Source organism: Halictus rubicundus, chromosome 1 (assembly GCF_050948215.1).
Source record: "Halictus rubicundus isolate RS-2024b chromosome 1, iyHalRubi1_principal, whole genome shotgun sequence".
In the NCBI taxonomy this organism is placed as follows: Eukaryota; Metazoa; Arthropoda; class Insecta; order Hymenoptera; family Halictidae; genus Halictus; species Halictus rubicundus.
In genome coordinates this window covers 10,483,591-10,503,296 of record NC_135149.1, presented here as the reverse complement: position 1 = coordinate 10,503,296, position 19,706 = coordinate 10,483,591, and the positions used below count along the sequence as shown (strand labels likewise).

Sequence of the window (19,706 nt, the reverse complement as noted above, 5' to 3'; positions counted from 1 at the left end):
GACTTAGAGTTTTAGAAAGCACATACATAGTGTGAAAAAAGTGTTTGCATAATTAGGTTTTTCAAGACAACTTCCTATTAAAATATAGCATATGAACGTAATATACATACATGTTTTAGTGTTTCATTATGCATAGAAACAGTATGCTTACATGGAAACATTCCTGAGGTGATTATCAGCACATTTTCCTGTGCCTATTCGCACTGAAACACGGCCAATCAGATTGCGGCTACAGCGGACGGATTCCAGCTCGGCCAATGCCAACGCTACGCGTAGCTATTACCGCGCTCTGATTGGTCCGTGTTTTTCGTTAATAACTCCTTAACAAAGCTATGGAGAACATTTTTCCAGAGGAAGAAGGTACTCCAAATGACCTCAGGAATCACTCAGGAAATGCATAGACAAGATACAGTTAATCATTGTTATAGTAAAAATGAGTAGGTGCAAGCTAAAGCAGGAAATAGATTAAAATAATTTTAGAACTTCGATGATTAGTCCCAGCTTTTCAAAATTACGAAAGGAACAAACAAATTTCTGTTTGGTTCCTGTACGGTGTAAGTAACGCGAACAAATTTTATTTTACATAAAAATCGGCCGTCTGCTCACCAGATTATATCCAACTATGTTGTATGTTCATAAGAAACACATACAAATTAAATCAATTCAGTCACATATGAGATCAACGTTGCAATCTGTGAAATTATTAAGGAAACTTAAAAAAAAAAGGAAAAGATTGAGTATGTCCAACTATATGAACCGTGAAAAGAATTTAGTCTTGTAATCCTTTTATGCCGTGGAATTTTAATATGCATTTGGATTGTCGGACACCCGGTAGAATTAATTAAAAGTCATCTTCCAGTAAACGTACCGACAATACTTCGCTGCTGTACATTTCAGCGGTGCGGCGCGGAGCTGCGCGACGTGGAGCGGCGTGGTGTGGCATGGCGCAGTCCGAGCAGACGGTTATATCGCTGAGAAAAATAACGAGCGGCAAAACGGTGCTTCCTGTGGCGACGTGTTTACGGTCTGCGGTTTCCACGGGCCACGTGGTTGTCGGTAGGGTGAAGTGGTCGTAGGGCGAGGATGCTCCGGAAACGAGAGGCCAAGCTTCTATGTACAAGCGCTAGTATATACGGCGTGCACAGGCCAAACTAATTCCATTTACCGCCGCCTAACTTTACTCTTGCCGAGCAACTGAGCCGACCGACAACGTTTTCACGATCTGATCCTCCTTTTCGTGCTTGCTTTCCCTTGCCCGTGTTTCATGATGTCTCCGTCGTTCACCAATCAAACCCACTGCTTTCTGCGTGCGCTACTTTAACTGGCACGCATCTTCAAGTCTGTCAAAGTACACACGGCGCGTATCAACGTGCCCGGCGTCTTGCCTGAAAGACAACCCGAATTGTTGACATTGGATTATAACTTCGGAGTAACGAGCGTAAATCGATCCCGCTTCCACTGTACACGCACTAAGACCACCGCCAGGATTGTTAAGTGCTTCACGTTCAAGGTAATTTGCATGATTTGTGACAAATCCCGTCGCGGCGTCGCGCCGCGCCGTTCCTCCGTTCCGCCATGCCGATACGAACCGTTCTTCTGTGTTTGCGGAGTATCGTGTTATACGGGGAAAAAAGTAAGCTTTAACACACTTGGTTTACGGGACTCGTGAAAATTACGGGTTCTAATATTTTTAATTCGCGACTATTGAGATTAAAAAGATGCAACAAAGAAAATGGCTAAAAATTTAGGTAAATACGTTCTTGTTATTTTTATAAAGTCATATGAAATAGTCACTTTTAGCGCTCCGTAAATCTAGCGTTAAGTGGAAAGTAGACGCTGCTCAACACACTAGAAATACTTGTAAACAACGCACAATCGAAAATTGTACTGAAATTAATTTTTTTGATATACTGTGATCAGGAACTTGTAATATAAGTAACTTAATGGAAACATCGTATAAGCGTTTACGTCAGTGTCGCCAGATCAAGACTTGTGTCGCCACTGTAACTTCCCCTTCTACCGCGCTATTCCCCACGCTTCCGCCGCTGCCCGGTCACGTGACACGTTTCGTCTCTGTCGTGTATACTACGGCAGAGAGAGGGTAATTATTTCCCCTCAATTCGTGCTCCCTCCCCTCAACTGGTTTACGTTGCGTGTATTATACATATAACGTAGACTCTTATTCGAGGTTTCCATTCAATTGTGACAGTACATGAAGACCAGTAGGACATATAGTGTATGAAGGTCACTTAATTGTCCTTTGTGTTTTACATATATATTTGTTTGTTACAGCTGCGTTGTGTTCGGTTTCGCACCAAGAACTTATTTAGGACATAATATTTAATCCAGAAGCCTTTGGTATGTATTTGTTAAGGTACGGTTTGTACCAACCTTTCACAGTAGCTAGGATTGAATTTTAAATCCGGACTCTGTGCGGGATCCCGATACTGCTGTAATGTTACTTCGTTGTCGAGGCACAGCATGTCCTCTTCCGTTTCTGGCAAATCGCATTACAAAATTGATTTGTAATTATTTGTTTCATATTACCTTCAATTTGATGTATTTCACCTGTCCCATACGTCATTCATCCTCTTATCGTAATGGAGCCACTGCCGTATTTGAATATCTCTTTCACGTTCCGTCATTTTAGGCTATTACCTTTTTTATTCCAATATGATGCTCTACCATCCGACAATAGGCGATTAATTTTAGTTCCATCTGACCGTATAACGTACCTCCACTGATCAACATCTCGATCTTTATACTTCGCGAATTCTATTCATGCCTTTACATTTTTCTTAGATATTATAGGTTTCTTTTTCTTTTCAGCACGTGTAAATACAGGAGAATCGGTGATTGATAGTACAACCGAAAAGAGAATGAATCTACATAAAAAAAAAACAGAAGTCGAGAATGTAGAATAAAATTTTTTCATATGAGGTTTTATTTTCGAGAAATTCGAGTTTGAAAATCCGCCAAGTTCGGGTGCTTAGCATTTGCATGAAGTAGAAACGGTAGGTCATGAACAGACGTACAGTGAGACTAAATCCCCAAACGCTGGCGAACACCCAAAAAATGAATTACGAGTTAGGACATTTTTACCCATTCAGTTGAGTACTCTAATAGTGTCTCTATGATAGTGTAAACGAGAAAATGCTTGCATTTTTTTCACCTGAGTGGCAGTCGTAGCCGAAACTTTGCTATCGTTAAACAGGCATTTTTCACGAGTTGGAGTATAAGTACGAGTTATACGCGCAAAGTGTGTAGATTATATCGGAAGCTAACGATTTTTATAGTACATAATGGACGCAGTTTGTGGCGGTAAGTTCAATCATCTCTACCGCTAAATTGTTAATGTTAATATTAATGTTAATGTTAATGAAGTGGAACGTAAAATTTGATGCATATTTTTTAAAGATTTAGAGAAAATAGTATTATGATTAATACTCAATTAATACTGTTATACAACAGCGAATCTCTCGTAGCGCTTAAAGGCGCATGCGCAATCATACATAACACACATGTAACTAAACGCGCCGTTAGTCTCGCATAAAATACTAGTTTACGAAACTTTAAAGTTGTTTTTTAAAAGGACCGTTGGCTTGAAATCTATAGTTCTTGTAAGACTTTTGCTCTTCGCGATGAGTACTACAGGATGCAAGAAAACGGGGACTTCAAAAAAGTTGATCAAGGTTAATTTTGCACCAAAGTTTTTTAACAAATTTTCGTCGATCCTAAGGTGCAGAATCACCGTGTGAAGGTTTTTACACATAATTTCTTGATATCCTGTACAGCTAGTAATTCGGTGCGGTTCAACCAGATGAATAAGAATATCCCTTCCACTGGGGGCATACCCTGTGAGGGCACTACTAATCCAATTACAAAACTCTTTCATTTTTCATTATTTTTTTATAGGACTTTCACCAACTTATTTGTGGCATTTTTCTGATTAAAATGACACTAAACACGATATAATTTGAACTGTATTTAGTGGTTTAATTGACGGTATGTGGTGCGCCTTTGACCGCCCTATCCGTGTTTACAAGCGCTGTCCTTTTCAAGAATGTAGTAGCCCTACACGATCTATATCGGAGCATGTGGACCCGAGGGTTGCACTTAGATCAAGACTTTACTGTAGCTAGTCAATCCAAGTAGTAAATAACGTTCTTTGTTCTTAGAACTGTACATGGCCAAGCATTATGCTGTAGAATGGTTTGAGTAATTCCGTTGTCGGCAAATCTACTTTTTCCACCCTGTATTATCGTCCAAATGAATGAGTTACTGTTAGTGAAATTCTAGATTAACAGTCTGATCAGATTACCGATTATTTCACTAAAACATATTCTTCTTTGGTCACAACTAGGTTAGACTCATTAAATTTTACACTTTAAATGTTTTAAATATTTTTTGTAGTGTCTGAATTGCCAATTTAGTTGGGGGTTTTATATTTTAAGATTAGCAGTATGTTAAAACTACATGTCAGTAGAAGTAATGCCACAGTACCAAATTAATTTTGGAACGTCATAGTTTTTTCACGATGTAGTATGCCGTGATTTCCTTCCCGTGGAATGTATATACTTCTTACAAATGCACGCCATAAAAGTAAAATATACTTTCCGCGTTGAATATTTTCATGAGTTACGGTCCATTGCACAGTGATTCAGGAATCTAGAACACTTAAAAATATATTCTGAAAATATACTTTTTTGCCAAGAACTAGTAAGAACGTACGGTGGATCCGAAAAGTATTCGTGAACTAAATTTCCGATTTGTGAAAAATCGTCCAAAATAAGTGTTCCAAACTTTTAGAGTAGATGGTACTCGTCATACAAATGAAAAAAGATGCAAATAAATATGTGTCGACAAATGAGTATTTACAATATCGACGTTAATAAACGCGGATAAAAGTATAATTGCTTTAAGATGGACAATTTACTGATAAAAAAGTATGTGTTAAGCATTTTTTAAAAAATTATCTCTCACAAGAGCAACGTTAAAATCGGTGTGATTGAGTCCGGTATGATATTTTGACAGAACCTTTTTGCACTTCGAACTGTAAAGTTAGACTTTGCATACAGAACGTCCCAGGGCAGGCGGTACAAGCAGATACGGGATAATTGTACAAACATGAAAAAATAGTGAAAAATGCGAGCAACAGTTTTTCCTTTGAGGCTTTGAAGTGCACATATCGGCTAACTCCTAGGCGAACGCGTTCAGGATATACGCCGGAGAAGTATCGACGTTTTTAAAAATAATAGTTTTGGTATGAATAGAAAAACCTCCACACGGGAAAAGTTGTGGTTTGACACCCTAACGACAGAATCAAAATCCTACAAGTGTGCGATAATGCCTTCAGGTTGTGCATTGAGCCCAAAATTTAAAATTATTTGAAAATTTAGTGACAATGTCGACTTTTAGAAAAAATCAAAACCGATGTATGTCCTGTTATAGACGGCGTAATAGCACCCAAAAAGCATGATTAATGCTCTTATTGTACCTTGAATGTTTGAACGAGCGCATGTTAAAAATACTTTGAGCATTGAATTTCTCAGAAATGAAAGTCTTAGAGTAGTAAATTATCTATAAGTTGAATTATCTGATTCTTCAACTTCTCACCACGCCTGCATATACATATATGTCTTTTCGAATTGACCATTAAAAACCTCTCTGCTTAAGACAGCAACTGATAAGTAGCTGTAATAACCAGTCTAATTAGGCGGTTCAAGACGGAACGATCCTATACTTTTCTTTCTCCTCTACCTACCTTTCCCACTTTTAAGTACCGCAATAGTACCCCTTTACGGATATTGCGCTGCCATTGTCTATATGCATCGTTGAATAAAATAGTTGCCTACCATATTCTGCCTGAATTGCCAAAGAAACCAGTATTCAAAGTACAATGCTATTAATTCTTTTGCGCGTGGTGCTCAGCAATCATAGTCTTCCTCCACTTGCTGTTACATTCGGCAGCATTCACCCTTCCTCTTATATTTTAGCATTAATGATTTTTAAATTGGTAAAACTATGAACGATCGCAGCAATTTGTAAATGACAAAAATTAACAGTTTCAGTAGTTATCTGTAGGATATCAGCTTTGTCAGAGCAACATTTATGATATGTAATTTTAAACATGTCCAAACGCTTGACCAGTAACATATGCGTTATTTTGTTCTTAAATATGACATTGAAGGCAGATTTTAAACAGTAATTTTGGAAAAAAGGGTTACTGCGCTTGTAAACCATGTACGTCGTCATAAAATCGATATACGGTTCATTGGTCTGAGTACCATCATACATGAGGTACAGAATAGACCTAAAATCCAATACTCTCTTCTATTCTAGGCTCATCGGGCACCTGAGCCCCGTTATTACACCTAACGTTAACGATCAACCATAAGCATCTATCTACTTCGTTTAGATTATGCATGCCCAACATGGCTTAACACGAATAAATGCATTTAAGTGTCGGTGGTAGCAGTAGTGAAATGCCACAGTACAAGTATTTCTATATTCTCCATTCTGTCTAAAGAAATCGTAATAAATTCAATAAAAGCGTAAATGTTAGATTAGTTCAGTCTAATTATAAGCTAGATTGAGACTTATTTTCCACATTATCACACGTACGATGTACAGGGATTTTCTACAAGTTAAAAACAGAGAGTTCACGATGTAAACATGACTTTTGTCATTTTTTATGAGATTTGATTTTTTTATTTTTTTTAAATGAAATTTTTGAGTACAGATGCAGTAGCGTTTCATTAGTTTTGTTCATTTATTGCTATGAGAACTTTACACTGAAGTGTAAAGGTGTGAAGTTCGCCAGGCAATAAATGGACAAAATTCAGAGAGGGCGAGTTTGGAGTTTCTGATGCCATTACTTCGGGCTTCCTCTAATCCTTGAAAACGTGTGCATCGCTCCTGCACCGCATATTCGCACTCTGAAGGCGGCGAATTGAGGACAGGCGTTGATGCAATTAAGAAACCAGTCTAACACTGTCATTCGTGATATTTTGTCTCGGATTTTTATTTTTTCATCAACTTGGAAGAGATCATATCTTTATTATTTTCTCCACTGATGGCCGCCCGTAATTACTATCTATATATATATTCATCTGGCTTTAATCGCTTGAAAAAATTTGGTGACACGGATGACCACCATGGTCCCATTGGGAAACGGGAACCGGTCATCCGTGACTAGCATTGCAGTTAACGCGGTAAAACGATATGTACATATACATAATGTTTACCAAACATTGTATTGCATATCGATTATTTCCTTAAACAAGCATAACCGGTTTGCGCAAGACACTTTATGATAAAATATTCAAGCAAAAGTATTTATTATACAGGATGTATCTAGTAACTGGGCCGAATTGTAAGTATAGGAATAATTATTAAATATAGGAATGTTTTGAATGATTCAACAAGCTGTAACGTTCTATGATATGATTTTTTACGAAAGTGCATCGGTGTAGTTGCAATGTACAATTACGCATTAAATTATTAGAATTATTCTGTTTCGAACAGATCAGAATTCTATTCTAGAATTATTTATCTAGATTTAAATGAATTTTTACGTCAAAATAGTGAGTGTTCAAAACATTAAAGGTTAAAAAGCTCAGTATTATATATTTTAATATTATATATTAGAAATAAATTACTTTGATTTTATGCAGATTTTAAGGTTCTTGGGTTAATAGTTAAAACGTTACGAGCCTATTAATTAAGCGCATCTTTATTTGTTTAAATGGGTACATTAAAATTTTACAAAATTTTAAATATGAAATTGTGGTTGTATTTTTTACGCTAAAAATACTGCATAATTTTATTCAATCTTGAATACTGTATAATTATTTAATATTGAATAGAAACATGATATTTAATTGGCTATACAATGAGAAATTCAAATATGGAAGCGTAACTTGCAGACTCCCGCCTATTTGGAGAAATAACATGTTAATGAAAGAGATTTACCCAACGTCTACGCAAGTTTCCACTATATCAACTCAGAAACAGGCCTTCAGACACGATTACTCATACATTATTCGTAATTGCGACCAACGCGATGGTCTTGACAATGTGTACAACATTAGATACTGACGATACTCAATATTGTTACTCAGATCAAAATTCTTTGTTTCGTAAAATCTGTATCAATAAAATTTTATGTGAAATTCCATTTATAAATACAGTAAATGAATGGGCTGTATGCAGTCGCAAGTAGATAATCTGAGAAAACATTCTGAGTACAAGAACATTCTGAGTAAAAGTTAGTACTATTTTGAGTATGTATTTTACGACTGCCAACTTATGTTAACTATGTAACAACATTAGTAATAGTGTCATTATACTGACTATATTGTTGTTAAAACTTGAAGACCGTAATAAATGATATTGCGTAATTTTTTAAAATATCTTTTCGTTTCAAATAATGATCATTGAAAAGTCATAAAGATTCCATCAAAATTGGTGTAAAGCGTATCTTGTATTTCCATTGTTTAAATGAAATTCTCAATTGTACGACATAGGCAAATTCGTTAGCTAACGTAAGCCATGTACCGTAAAATTGTTTCCCGCGAAGTACATTGTACTGCTTATGAAATTTTCGCTATTATAATCGTCGCGTGTTCTCGCAAAGTTGTCCAACTTGGGTGTAGCAGATTAACCAGCAATGTATATGGAGTAGGGACGTGTGGTAAAGTGTTACAAACAGTCTCACTGTTGGACCTCTCATGTTTGAATAAATACTAACCACTGCAGCGCATAACAATTTTGTTACAATTGTCTTTATTTCGAAGAAACAGATTTAAGAGGTTATTATCTATAGGGAATTAGCTAGCAGTATAATTATTTTTTATACAATTTCGGTGATATGTTAATATCTATCATAATTTTTTGGTAACAAAAACGGGAAAATTTTCAGGTACAAAATCGAATATTTCGGTTACAATGTCTGTCATTTTTTCAAAAGAAATAGTTTGTTTTTCTTGATTCAAATGAAAATTGGTAGGGCTAGTTTACTTCAATATCTTCTGAAATTGTTCTATGAACTGCCTGGAAATCACTGTTCAAATTATATAGTTTCAAAAGATGGTAACAATTGCGTAGCAGAACCCAACGATCGATGCACATTTAGTTTAGTTTTGTTACATTGTCAGTAACAATAGGCTCGTAGTTTATACGAAAGTGCTCGATTCTGTACGGGTGACAGGTACTACGTCTGAACGGAGCGGAGGTCAAACGCGAACAAGTTTTAGGGCATTGTAAAGGTCAAACACGTTGAGACAGTTCAATGCTTTTGGAGAATCGATCGTTCTAAGATGGTTGAACTTCCCGAGGCTGTGATTCCGTCTACATACAGGGCGTCCCATTTATCTGGAAATCCAGAATATCTCTCAGAAACTGTCAATGATACTAAAAAATGTTCCAGACAAAAGTAAACGGTATCAGGCGGCACACTTTCCGATGTAGATATTTTTTTTTCTATGTGGACGCGTAGAGGTCATAGAACGTCAACTTGATTTTTCTTTTGAAATGGAATTGTATATTTTTTAATGCACCCTAACCATTAGTTTATAAGATATTTTGATTTTAACCCTTTAACTCGATGTCTATAATCCTAGCGGCTTCCCGATTTCGCATTGGTTTCGTCCGCGCACGTTAACTAACAAATTGAAACCATATTCCTGGGGTAATAACCCTACGCCGGTTTCTCGCATTGCTCGCAGCCCTGGCTCGTAACAAAGTCAAGAGGCTTCAAGAGTAGCATACAATGTATTAGATTTTTTCTGTTTTGCTATTTTCTCGAGATATAATTTATTTATTTTTAAACATTGATACATACATTAGATATCTCCTTTGAAACCGCAATTGTAAGATTGTTTCTTCAGTTCCTAATCACTACTACGACTCTCAGTAGCCCGATAAAGCAGGCTCGTTGGTTTACCTAACAATTCAAATCCTGAGTATTTTATGTATGAAAGTTTGCATACCGTGTTCTCCCAACCATGCTATTAACATGTTCGCTATCACTGTTTGTTTCGATAACGGGTTTATCAAGTGCACTATTTTATTACATACATGCGCTGTATTCACTACACGAAAAATATTTAACAATGTGACCTCGTCTCAGTATCACATTGTGCGTAATAATTTTGGATAAAACGTGCATGAAATTAATTTAACTTTCTTCGTGTAAAACATCAGACCAGCGAGAGCAGCGAACATATACAGGATGTCCCACGGTAAGTGCCGTTTTATGTAACTCCTGAACGGTACGTAATAGGACAAAGATGTAGAGGTTATTTCAAGGTCACTTCATGTTTTTTAAGTGGAATTATTAGCAAATATAGCAGTGGTCTGAATATAATTTAACAGCTCATACTTCTAATATTGTCGCCTATGAGTTACAAAATGTTAAGTCATAGTTAGCAGAAAATGTTCAATAGATGTTTAATCTATTTTGACGTATATTATTAAAATCGGGTCTGCCGAGTAACGGTTCTAGAAGAGGTAGTACATTGTTGTAGTCTGCCACAGGTAAAGAAGGATAGCGATTGAAAAAGAAAGAGTCATTGGGGTTCGGGCGCTCGGTAAACATCAATGGACTCGTCAATCACTGGAAGTCTTTATAAGGAAATTCGTATTGGTTAACTCAAGAGTGTAACTATTGTATATGTATTTTCATTGTGATCTACATATTAAAGAATTCATTTCTGTTAATTCTTCGCTTTGAAAATTAAAACAAATTAAATGGCATAAATTATTTTGCACAGTTTGCTTTGTTCTTTTCTGAAGACATTTCAAATAAGTAAAATGATAGATTTTACGTAGATTACCTCGCACTGTAATTTTAAGAAAAAAAGTTCTTCATGAAACTCAAAATGTTAAATAGTTTAAACACTAAATGGCAGCGGTCGACTACAGGAGTAATCTTATTATAGTAGCAAGAAATTTAACTTTTAAACATGTTAGGAAAGAGTATGAAAGTTCTCAATACATTTACAATTAAAACGTTCAAGACTGTAAACATGTTTTTCGAGTCAATTCTTGCGTGAAATCGATATTCCAGGCATAAAACAATACTATCACATATTTGTTAAAACTTTAACTGTTGCGTCAAATATAGATGACATAATTTATTACTATTATTTTAAAAAATGATTTTGTACGGAATTGTTTCAAGTTAACTAAATTATGTTACAAGGTATATGTATGTTGACTTTCCAGTTCCTGCTGCATTAAACAAATTTTCCAGATATTGTGGGATTTCTACGAATGCTGTTTCAGTAGAGAACGGGTTAAGCATTGAGCGCGTCTCTCCATTCGAGCTAAAAATAACTTTCCATCTGGCAAAGAATAGTTAGAAAATACCAGAGTGCAATTGTTTTCTCCTTTACGCCACCACGCAGCACACGTTCAGTCGAAACTCGATCGTTTTCAACAGTATACGTATTTTTTCCCCAGTTCTTTTCGTAGCGAGAGACTTTCGAAAATCACTTGAAAGTGAGTTCTAATTTTTTCTAAAACATGCAGTTGTATGTATATTCGAAGCATTCTAGATATGACTGGATTTATTTCAATGTAGTCAATATGCCTAGAAAAATTTCACTTCTTATGTCATTGTAAAGCCAATATAACGAAATTACACATCATAATGATACGAAGGGGTCTGTTATGCTGCCTGGCACGCCTCACAGTGCGGACAAGTCGGCACATCTCACTACATTTTTATTTTACGATGCACGAAAATTTCCTTTGGCAGAACTCTTTATTTGCAGGAAATGCATATTATTATTCATTTAAAAATCATTTAACAATTTTTTTTATGCATAAAAATAATTTTCTTTTTCTTCAACTTATTAATTTTATTGTTAAATTTAATTTTTTGTGACTAATTACCATTGCATACGCATTAGTAACCAAATTTAGATTTTTGTAAAACAATTTGGCCATGGAGGCACTCTCTAAAGTGACAAAAATCGAAAAATGTTATATTAACTGTAAATGAGTGTGAAATAATAATTCTGTGTAATGGAAAGTTCTTACCAAGGAATATGCATTCTTTATACATTTAATAAAGTAGATTTATTTTTTGTACAAATTTTCAACGGTGGTTTTATTTGTTAATTGCATATAAAACTTCAAATTAATATAAAACAAAAACGGCAAAACATGTCCTGAGATTTATGCATATTCGGATACATTACTCATTATAGTTTAAGAATTTCATAGTTTTGTCTGCCACTTTTTGCGACTCTCAATTTTATAAACTTTTTAAGAAGTGTCCATACCTTTCCTTTAGGATCTATCGTGGAAACTTTGTTATTTTCTTGTTAAATGTATTAGTTATATTGTTAAATTTCATTTTCTGTAAATAATTAACAATAAGTATACATTTGTAAACAAATTTGGTTGTAAAAAATTTTGCCATTTGTTCGCCACAGTTACAGTGGGGAATTGACTGGGAAAGTTCAATATTCGTGTATATCACGACATGAAATACATTTCTTTTGCAAAACATGCGTATTAGGATGGAAATTGTTAATAATAATCATATAATAACCATTTTTATGCATAATACAATTTTGCAATAATTATATATCAATCATTTTTGTGTATTTTTAATTTGTTTTTAATATATGTTTTATAACTATTGAAAAAGTAATAAGAATATAAGGATAGATCGAAATGTGCAAGATCACGAGAGTCAATGATTTTGAGTCGCAATCAAAGTACTGAGAATGAGTCGGATAGCGAAGCAGCAGCAGCATGCTCGGATAGCATTTTGTTGAGTTGATTCATTTTATTCACTAGTATCATAATTTGTTTAAGTTTATTATTGTTAATTTTACATATGGTTCATTTATTAATAATTTTGTTCTAAACTTGTTAGTTTTTAAAAATAAATTTGTTACCTTTTAATAATAAATTTTTTTTTCCAAAAATTTTTTTTGTTAAAATTATAAACTATATTGGTAAATATAATTGTCTGTAAAAAATTTCCTCTATATATGCATTAATAACCGAACTACGAGAAGTGCCGAAAACAGGCGATTTGTCCGCACTATGCGCCTGGGCAATTGGTGCTCCGAGAGTCGATGACGTAGAATCAACTAACGCGTGAGAGGGAAATACGAGCTCACCTTACTTGCCTTACAGTATGCCTGGGCAACCCCCCCTCCGTCGTTTCACGACCCCCACTACCAGTGTGCAGGTTCCCCCACTACTGGGTACTTCATATCACCCTTCCGTGCTTTTATCTCTTCTGGAGACATTTCTATTTAGTTCCTAACCTTGATTGCGGATTTTGTGCATTTATAGTAAAACTGAGTAGATGAAATATAAAACAGTGATAGAATTATAAGAATTTAAGAGCATCGATATATTACCATCAACCTCTTAAAATTATTGGAGGAAGAAAATTAATATTTATTTGATTCTAGTACCTTGCAATTGATACAATACATTTTTAGTTTGCATAGAAATCCGCGTTCCCGTTATAATCGCTGATAACATCTCTTTGATTTAGAAGCAGGATCGAGCATACTCGTATGTATATCTTACATTTGTGTGCAAGATCCAATTACTATTGAAACGTGACACGAGGACGCATAAAGTGCAATATATCCGCGATGAAGATAGATTACAAGCGTTATCATGCGGATAGGTGAAAGATATTGGTCAGAACGCTAACAAGTTACCAAGTAGCGAGGATGGGCACAATGAAAATATAACAAGATGTAAAATGGTTTTTAGAATTTAATTTGAAAATATTCAAAGATAAAGTTCTAAATAAAAGTAACTTTGGCAAATTGTATTGTCTCTCTATGAGATACTCCGGGATAAAAAATGACATTTCATATTGTAATTTAAACTACTTATTTTAATATATGAATGCTTCCGAGCATGCTCCAAATGTAACATGTTTAATATCATTAAGAGTACATAATTTCATAAAACTATGTAAATATAGGTAAGTATTGAAGAAGAAAAAATTTAATAATTTGTATGAAATTAGAGCCAAAATGATATAGAAGAGAAACCGATAAAATAGAATACAATATCGATTTTAATATTAGAATAAGATAAAATGGTAATATCATTAGAAATCTACAGATAAATTAGAATAGATCAATCAACGATGTATGGACTGGGTGGAAGAGTGGGAGTTTAAGCTTCTGCAGAACGTAGAACGATATATCATTGTCGGCACTTTTTGCGAGTTTAGCTAACGCTAAAACTCAATCATTGTAAAACTCAACTCAATAATTTAATCATTGTTTGGCGCTAAATGGATTAAAAATGAAATTAAAATTCTTAAATTCCGTAAGTTGACAAAAGAATGTCCATTTAATAGTTGCAAGATGGAAAAAATAATAGTATAAACTGCACATCTATGCAATTGAGATGGATATAAGCTACTGAGTGACCACCACTAATTGTAAAAGGAAATTAGTAAAAAAGAATGTAAGGACTAGGTCGTGGAAAGGAACTGAATGTAAATGAAATAGATATAGTATTACAAACGAAGGAAGATTAATATTTTATTACTAATAGTAGTAAGTTTAAATATATTAAGAAATAAATTAACTTTTCGTTTAAAAATGAATTTTCACTCATGAAGTAATCCTTTTTGTAGTATAAAATTAATCTTTTACGTGTATTATAAAGCTGAACTTTGTGAAACTGAAGTTTTAATATTAATTCCCGCTGAAACTTTTATGTTTCAGATTCTTCGGATTCGTTAACGTCTACACTCTAATAACTGTAACCGATTACAACAAAAAACAATCCTAACGTTTACTGCGTAAATTCGGTGTAAACATCGTCAATTTCTAAAAGCCAGTGTTGGGCACGTTTGCTACAATTGAGGCAAAACTGTCCCCATCATAGCGGCCAGTGTCCTCTTCCAGTAAGCGCCATTACCATGGAGAAAGGACGACGCGCTTCGACTGTTGCAAGTAGCTACGAAGGTACGTAGTACGTAGGGCAACGAAAATGCGAGATCCCAGCGAACGCGACGAAAGTACGGGCTGCATGAAAGAGTGGTTGGTGGGGGAAGCAAGCGTTCGAGGGGCCCCAACCGTGACCAGAACTGCTCTATGCGTTCGAATGCTTTTGCGAGCCTCCTTTTAAACGTTTCTGCAACGAATGTTCTCTAACTTCTACAAATAGTATCCAACTCACATCAAATTCTATATACGCAATTTTAATACTTCTATCTTACTATGGTTATAACAGCATCTTGAAAAATTAAGTGTAACACACTTCAAGTGTATGTAGCTACACTGCACACCAGTGATGGCTGCACTGGCGAAGAGAACAATCATAATAACTTCTATAGCTAATAAGTTTTCTAGAAAAATTTAAAAATATCAGTTGAATTTCTTGCTTACACGAGAATCCCCCCGTGATATCAAACATTGATCTAAGCGTAATTTTAACCATTTCAGATAGTAATTTTATCATGGATTAAGTTGCAATTCGTTCAGAGAACATTTTGTTGCGAAACACAGCACACAGCGAAAGTATATAGTACAGCTTTGCCACATTTTAGTTACCTGATACCGCCCCTTGTTGTATCGTAGTTGAGAACTCGATTGCCGTGAAGCCACTGGACAACGCTGTACTGAACTTGCATCGCTATATGGCGTATGACGCACAATAGTTCGATGGTGCTATCGGCCTCGTAGTACTTGTCCCTCAGGGGCTCACCCAAGGCGTCCACTATTTGGACGGACGGCGCTGAAAACGATATAACAATTCTATATTAAATTTATAGAGCTAATTGTAAAATTTACTGGATGAATCAATATATAATAGATTATTGTTTGAGCGAAATTCTGAATTAAATAAAATTATACCTGAACCAGCTCGCCATCTATTGACTTTGACAAAAAAATGTTTGAAACGGAACTTATTGCATTCGAGAGGACTGATCGGACGAGCACAAACAGACGGTTGTACAATTTCCGTTCCACCCTGTATAATCTATAGTGAAATGAAACTTTTTTTTTTGTATTTAGTTCAAGTGGAAAAGCTATTACAAGATGATTAATTTTTTCTCAAAAAACAACATGTTTTATGCTTTGCATTTTTCGAAGCTTGCACCGACGCGCCGACAGTCTGTCTCATATACAACATGTGTTCCTTTGTCCTTTACGATACATCCCAACACAATTTCCATACCATTTCCGGGATAGAGAAAGCTCTTTTTATACAGTCGATATTGAAATACATGCTGTTAAGCAAATATACCTACAGTCAGATGCTGACAGCTAAGAAAGGTATGGAAACCGTGTGGACACAAGAGAGCTGACTAGACGAAAATAAAACTCGAAGTATAATACCTGCACTATCCGTATTATTGAGAAGGCTGTTCCCATAATTCGAGTTTCAAATATAATAACGTTCATATTTTTAAAAACAGAACAATATTGGAACAATGAGAAAAGATGAGGTACAATATAAATATAAATATATAAATAAATAAATATGGAATAATATAATAATAATAAATATATATAAATAAATATAAATATAGTGCTTCTTACGTATTCACGGTGTTAATATTCGAGCACAAACCCTTAACATTGCAAACATCAGAATTCAGCACAACTGTTGAAATTACTCAATTCTGAAAGTGAGGGGGCTAACTTCTAGGAGGCGAGTTTGCTATAGTCAACCCAACAGTTTTCCGCAAATGTCTCGCAAACTAAGGTCGTCCGGCGGTAACATGTATAACAAAAAGTTGTTCAGAATGATGACCGAAACAAGTCGAAAAAAAAAAATAACATTTTTTCGTTTGACCGAAGCCGGTTCTATTTGATGCAAGTACTGGAGCACGCGAATTCGACGGATTTTCAAACTCGTTTTTTGTTTCAAAAAACATAAAATGTTATTCCTTCTTCTCGACTTGTTTTTGCATGTAGAATAATGACCCGGCCGATTGTACCGCGATTTTGGAAACGTCCTGTATTTCGTTTTACACGTATATCCTACTATGTATTACGTTATATGAATAAAAAACGAAATATACATGTAAATAGTATCGAAAACTGTTACTGTGATTTAGCTGAAAATGATCGAAATGCGATCGGTCCAATTCGGCTCAATTCGGTTCAATTCAGCACGAGATTCTCGTGTATCTCAAGTGTTCAAGCATTCGTGAGATACCCGGATAGTACGTGAAATATTTGTTTACCCGAGTATCTTTCGAGTACCCGGATATTCGCGTACCTCACTCGATTCACTTGAAATCACTGGCTCTAGTCTACATCCAATATCCTTGACAGTAAAAACTGTCACCTTTGTTGTTGTTCCTTACTCGCAATAGCCAAACGCTTGATGGTAATTTAGCCGTTTGTAAATCTATCTCCAGTGTGACTGGACAACAATTTTATTTTGCAAATCTTATGTTTAAATCAATGATGTATTTATCAATGGATTTTTCTTGTTTACAATGCCCCATTGAACATCCAGCACCGCGTCTGTGTTTTCAATGAGTCTCGCTCTCATGCTGGTACAAACATAACGCGAATATTGCGCGGATCTGCTGAAACGAAACTGCCAGGACGCGCGGACCGCGAAGGGTTAATATCACAAAACTAGTTAGCATAGGGTGATGTATGTTTGAAACTTGTTTGGTAACAGAAATAATTTAATATACAATATCAAAGTGTGTTGCATGTTACTGTGTCACTGTTCATGACAGTAGGACGTGTTCTGATGCTTTAGACGTAAAGAATATTTGTGTTTCTATTGGTTGATGTACGTTGGTGCCGTTGGTGGCGGCGATAAAATATATAAATGGTGGCGAAATAAATAAAGAGATAATTTTCTTGCAGAAAATGCCTTTGTCATGCGTGAAGATGCGTAAACTTTTGAATTGTTATACAGTTGTGTCTCGAGAGGCGGCAGTGGCTCAGAACGGCTTTTGCCGTTTCTCGGATCAGGCTACCTATGCAGCTTGACTTTGATGTCGAATGGGCCGGGGGTGAATAGGGAGAATGTGCGAGAGAATCGAATGTAACGGCAGACCAAAAAGGATAGGATATGACATACCCTCGAACCTTAGTGTCTGATACACGCAGATTTTGATGAAACTTGGCACAAGTGTACATTAGACCTATCTAAAAATTTAACCATATTTCAGTCGTGCCCGTTTTTTACATTCAGGGAGAAATCAACCCTTTTATCCGAACCAACCTATCTATGTAAGTGCTTATAAATCGGAAACGATAAAAGACATAAAAAAAAATGGTTAAAGTGAAAGTTGTATCATCTCTTTAGATCCAGAAATCTATGCCAAAATTTTGTTGAAAAAATCATTTTCCAAATTTTTGATCCAAGGAAACGATCAACCAGTTTTTAATCTCGTTTGTCATTTGCGACTTATTAGCACGTCACCGGCAGGGATGATTCTGATAAAAGGGTTGATTTCTCCCTTAAAGTAAAAAACGGGGACGAATGAAATACTAATGAACACTTGTGCAAAGTTTCATTACAATCGGCGTGTATCAGTCTCCGGGGTTCCCTTGTAAGCGGTTTCGAGCGGACAACTTCAAAAGAAGAAGAGGGGATAGAAATTTCCTACTCTCGGAAAAACTTTGGTGCCGTTTCTCGAGATAGAACTTTATCCGTTTCTATAAATAAAATACTTTTTTCGTAATTGCTGCTTTGTGATTGTTCCGTGGCGGAACGATAACTTCTCCACAGAAATCTTCGAAATCCTTACCCATCTGCATATTTTGAAATTCATCACTTTCTCGACAGTTCGCAGTCAGAGCATAACGCAGAACCGGAGTTCGTTCGTACAGTCTTCTATTGTGCAATAGACTTGTGGAACAAACCGTCATAAATTCTACCGTTGGAAGACACTGCAAAACTCGACAGAGTTAAGCAAAACGTTGTTCGTTGAAATCTTCACGTACGTTTCAGCTTAAATGGGAAGAAGCCTCCGCCACGGGAAAGAGATAAATCATCTAGTATCCCCTCTTAATCTTCAGAGTGAAGGTAGAGGGGTTTCGGAAATATACACAATTATTAATCAGTAAAAAGCTCGTTTCCCTGTTATTTTGTCGCACCCTTTTTTCAGATACTTCATTATATATAAAATATATAAATAAAATTACCATACAAAAAGTGTTTAGTAAAATGTATACAAAAAAGAGTACTGTTTATAAAACTATATGCGAAATTGTAATAAAGACCCATGCTTTTGGGAACACGAAAGAATGCAGAGAGATTTCTATATTATATTGACGCGGGGTGCAGGCATTCCACGTTAAACTGTAAACGGAACGAAAAGTCACTTGTAATGTAAAAAAGATAGCAATTGCCACACGGTGGAATAGACAAACGGAAACCACCAGTGTGAATCGCTTGACTTGGCTACGTTTGTTTTGTTTTTGAGCGCATCTACATACTAGCGCTCTGAAAAGGGAGGGTATGGGCGGGTGCGATCGAATTTATCCGAACGCTTCGTCAGCATTGCCTGAACCGCTCGCCCGAAGCGGAATCAGATCGGGAACCGAAACATTTTTATCCTTCCAAACCTGCCCGAACAGAACCGAAATCAGATCAGGGCCCGCAACTCCTATCCGCCGAAATCCGCTCGATTTTACTCAATTTTACACATTTTAATCTCCGAACCTGACGCTCTACTTTTTCGCTTGCTATGCATAATTTAAACCGTTTCCTAT

The 19,706-nt window shown here is 35.8% G+C and overlaps 1 protein-coding gene across 1 annotated transcript in view; it reads right to left on the bottom strand.

Annotated features, from left to right (window-relative positions):
- Nucleotides 1-19,706, bottom strand: part of LOC143354063 (zwei Ig domain protein zig-8) — a 265,431-nt gene that overhangs the window by 20,098 nt on the left and 225,627 nt on the right. Inside the window, exon 5 of the mRNA XM_076787797.1 lies at nucleotides 15,564-15,747. Coding sequence (XP_076643912.1) covers nucleotides 15,564-15,747 — 184 coding nt within the window. The remainder of the gene's footprint in view (nucleotides 1-15,563; nucleotides 15,748-19,706) is intronic.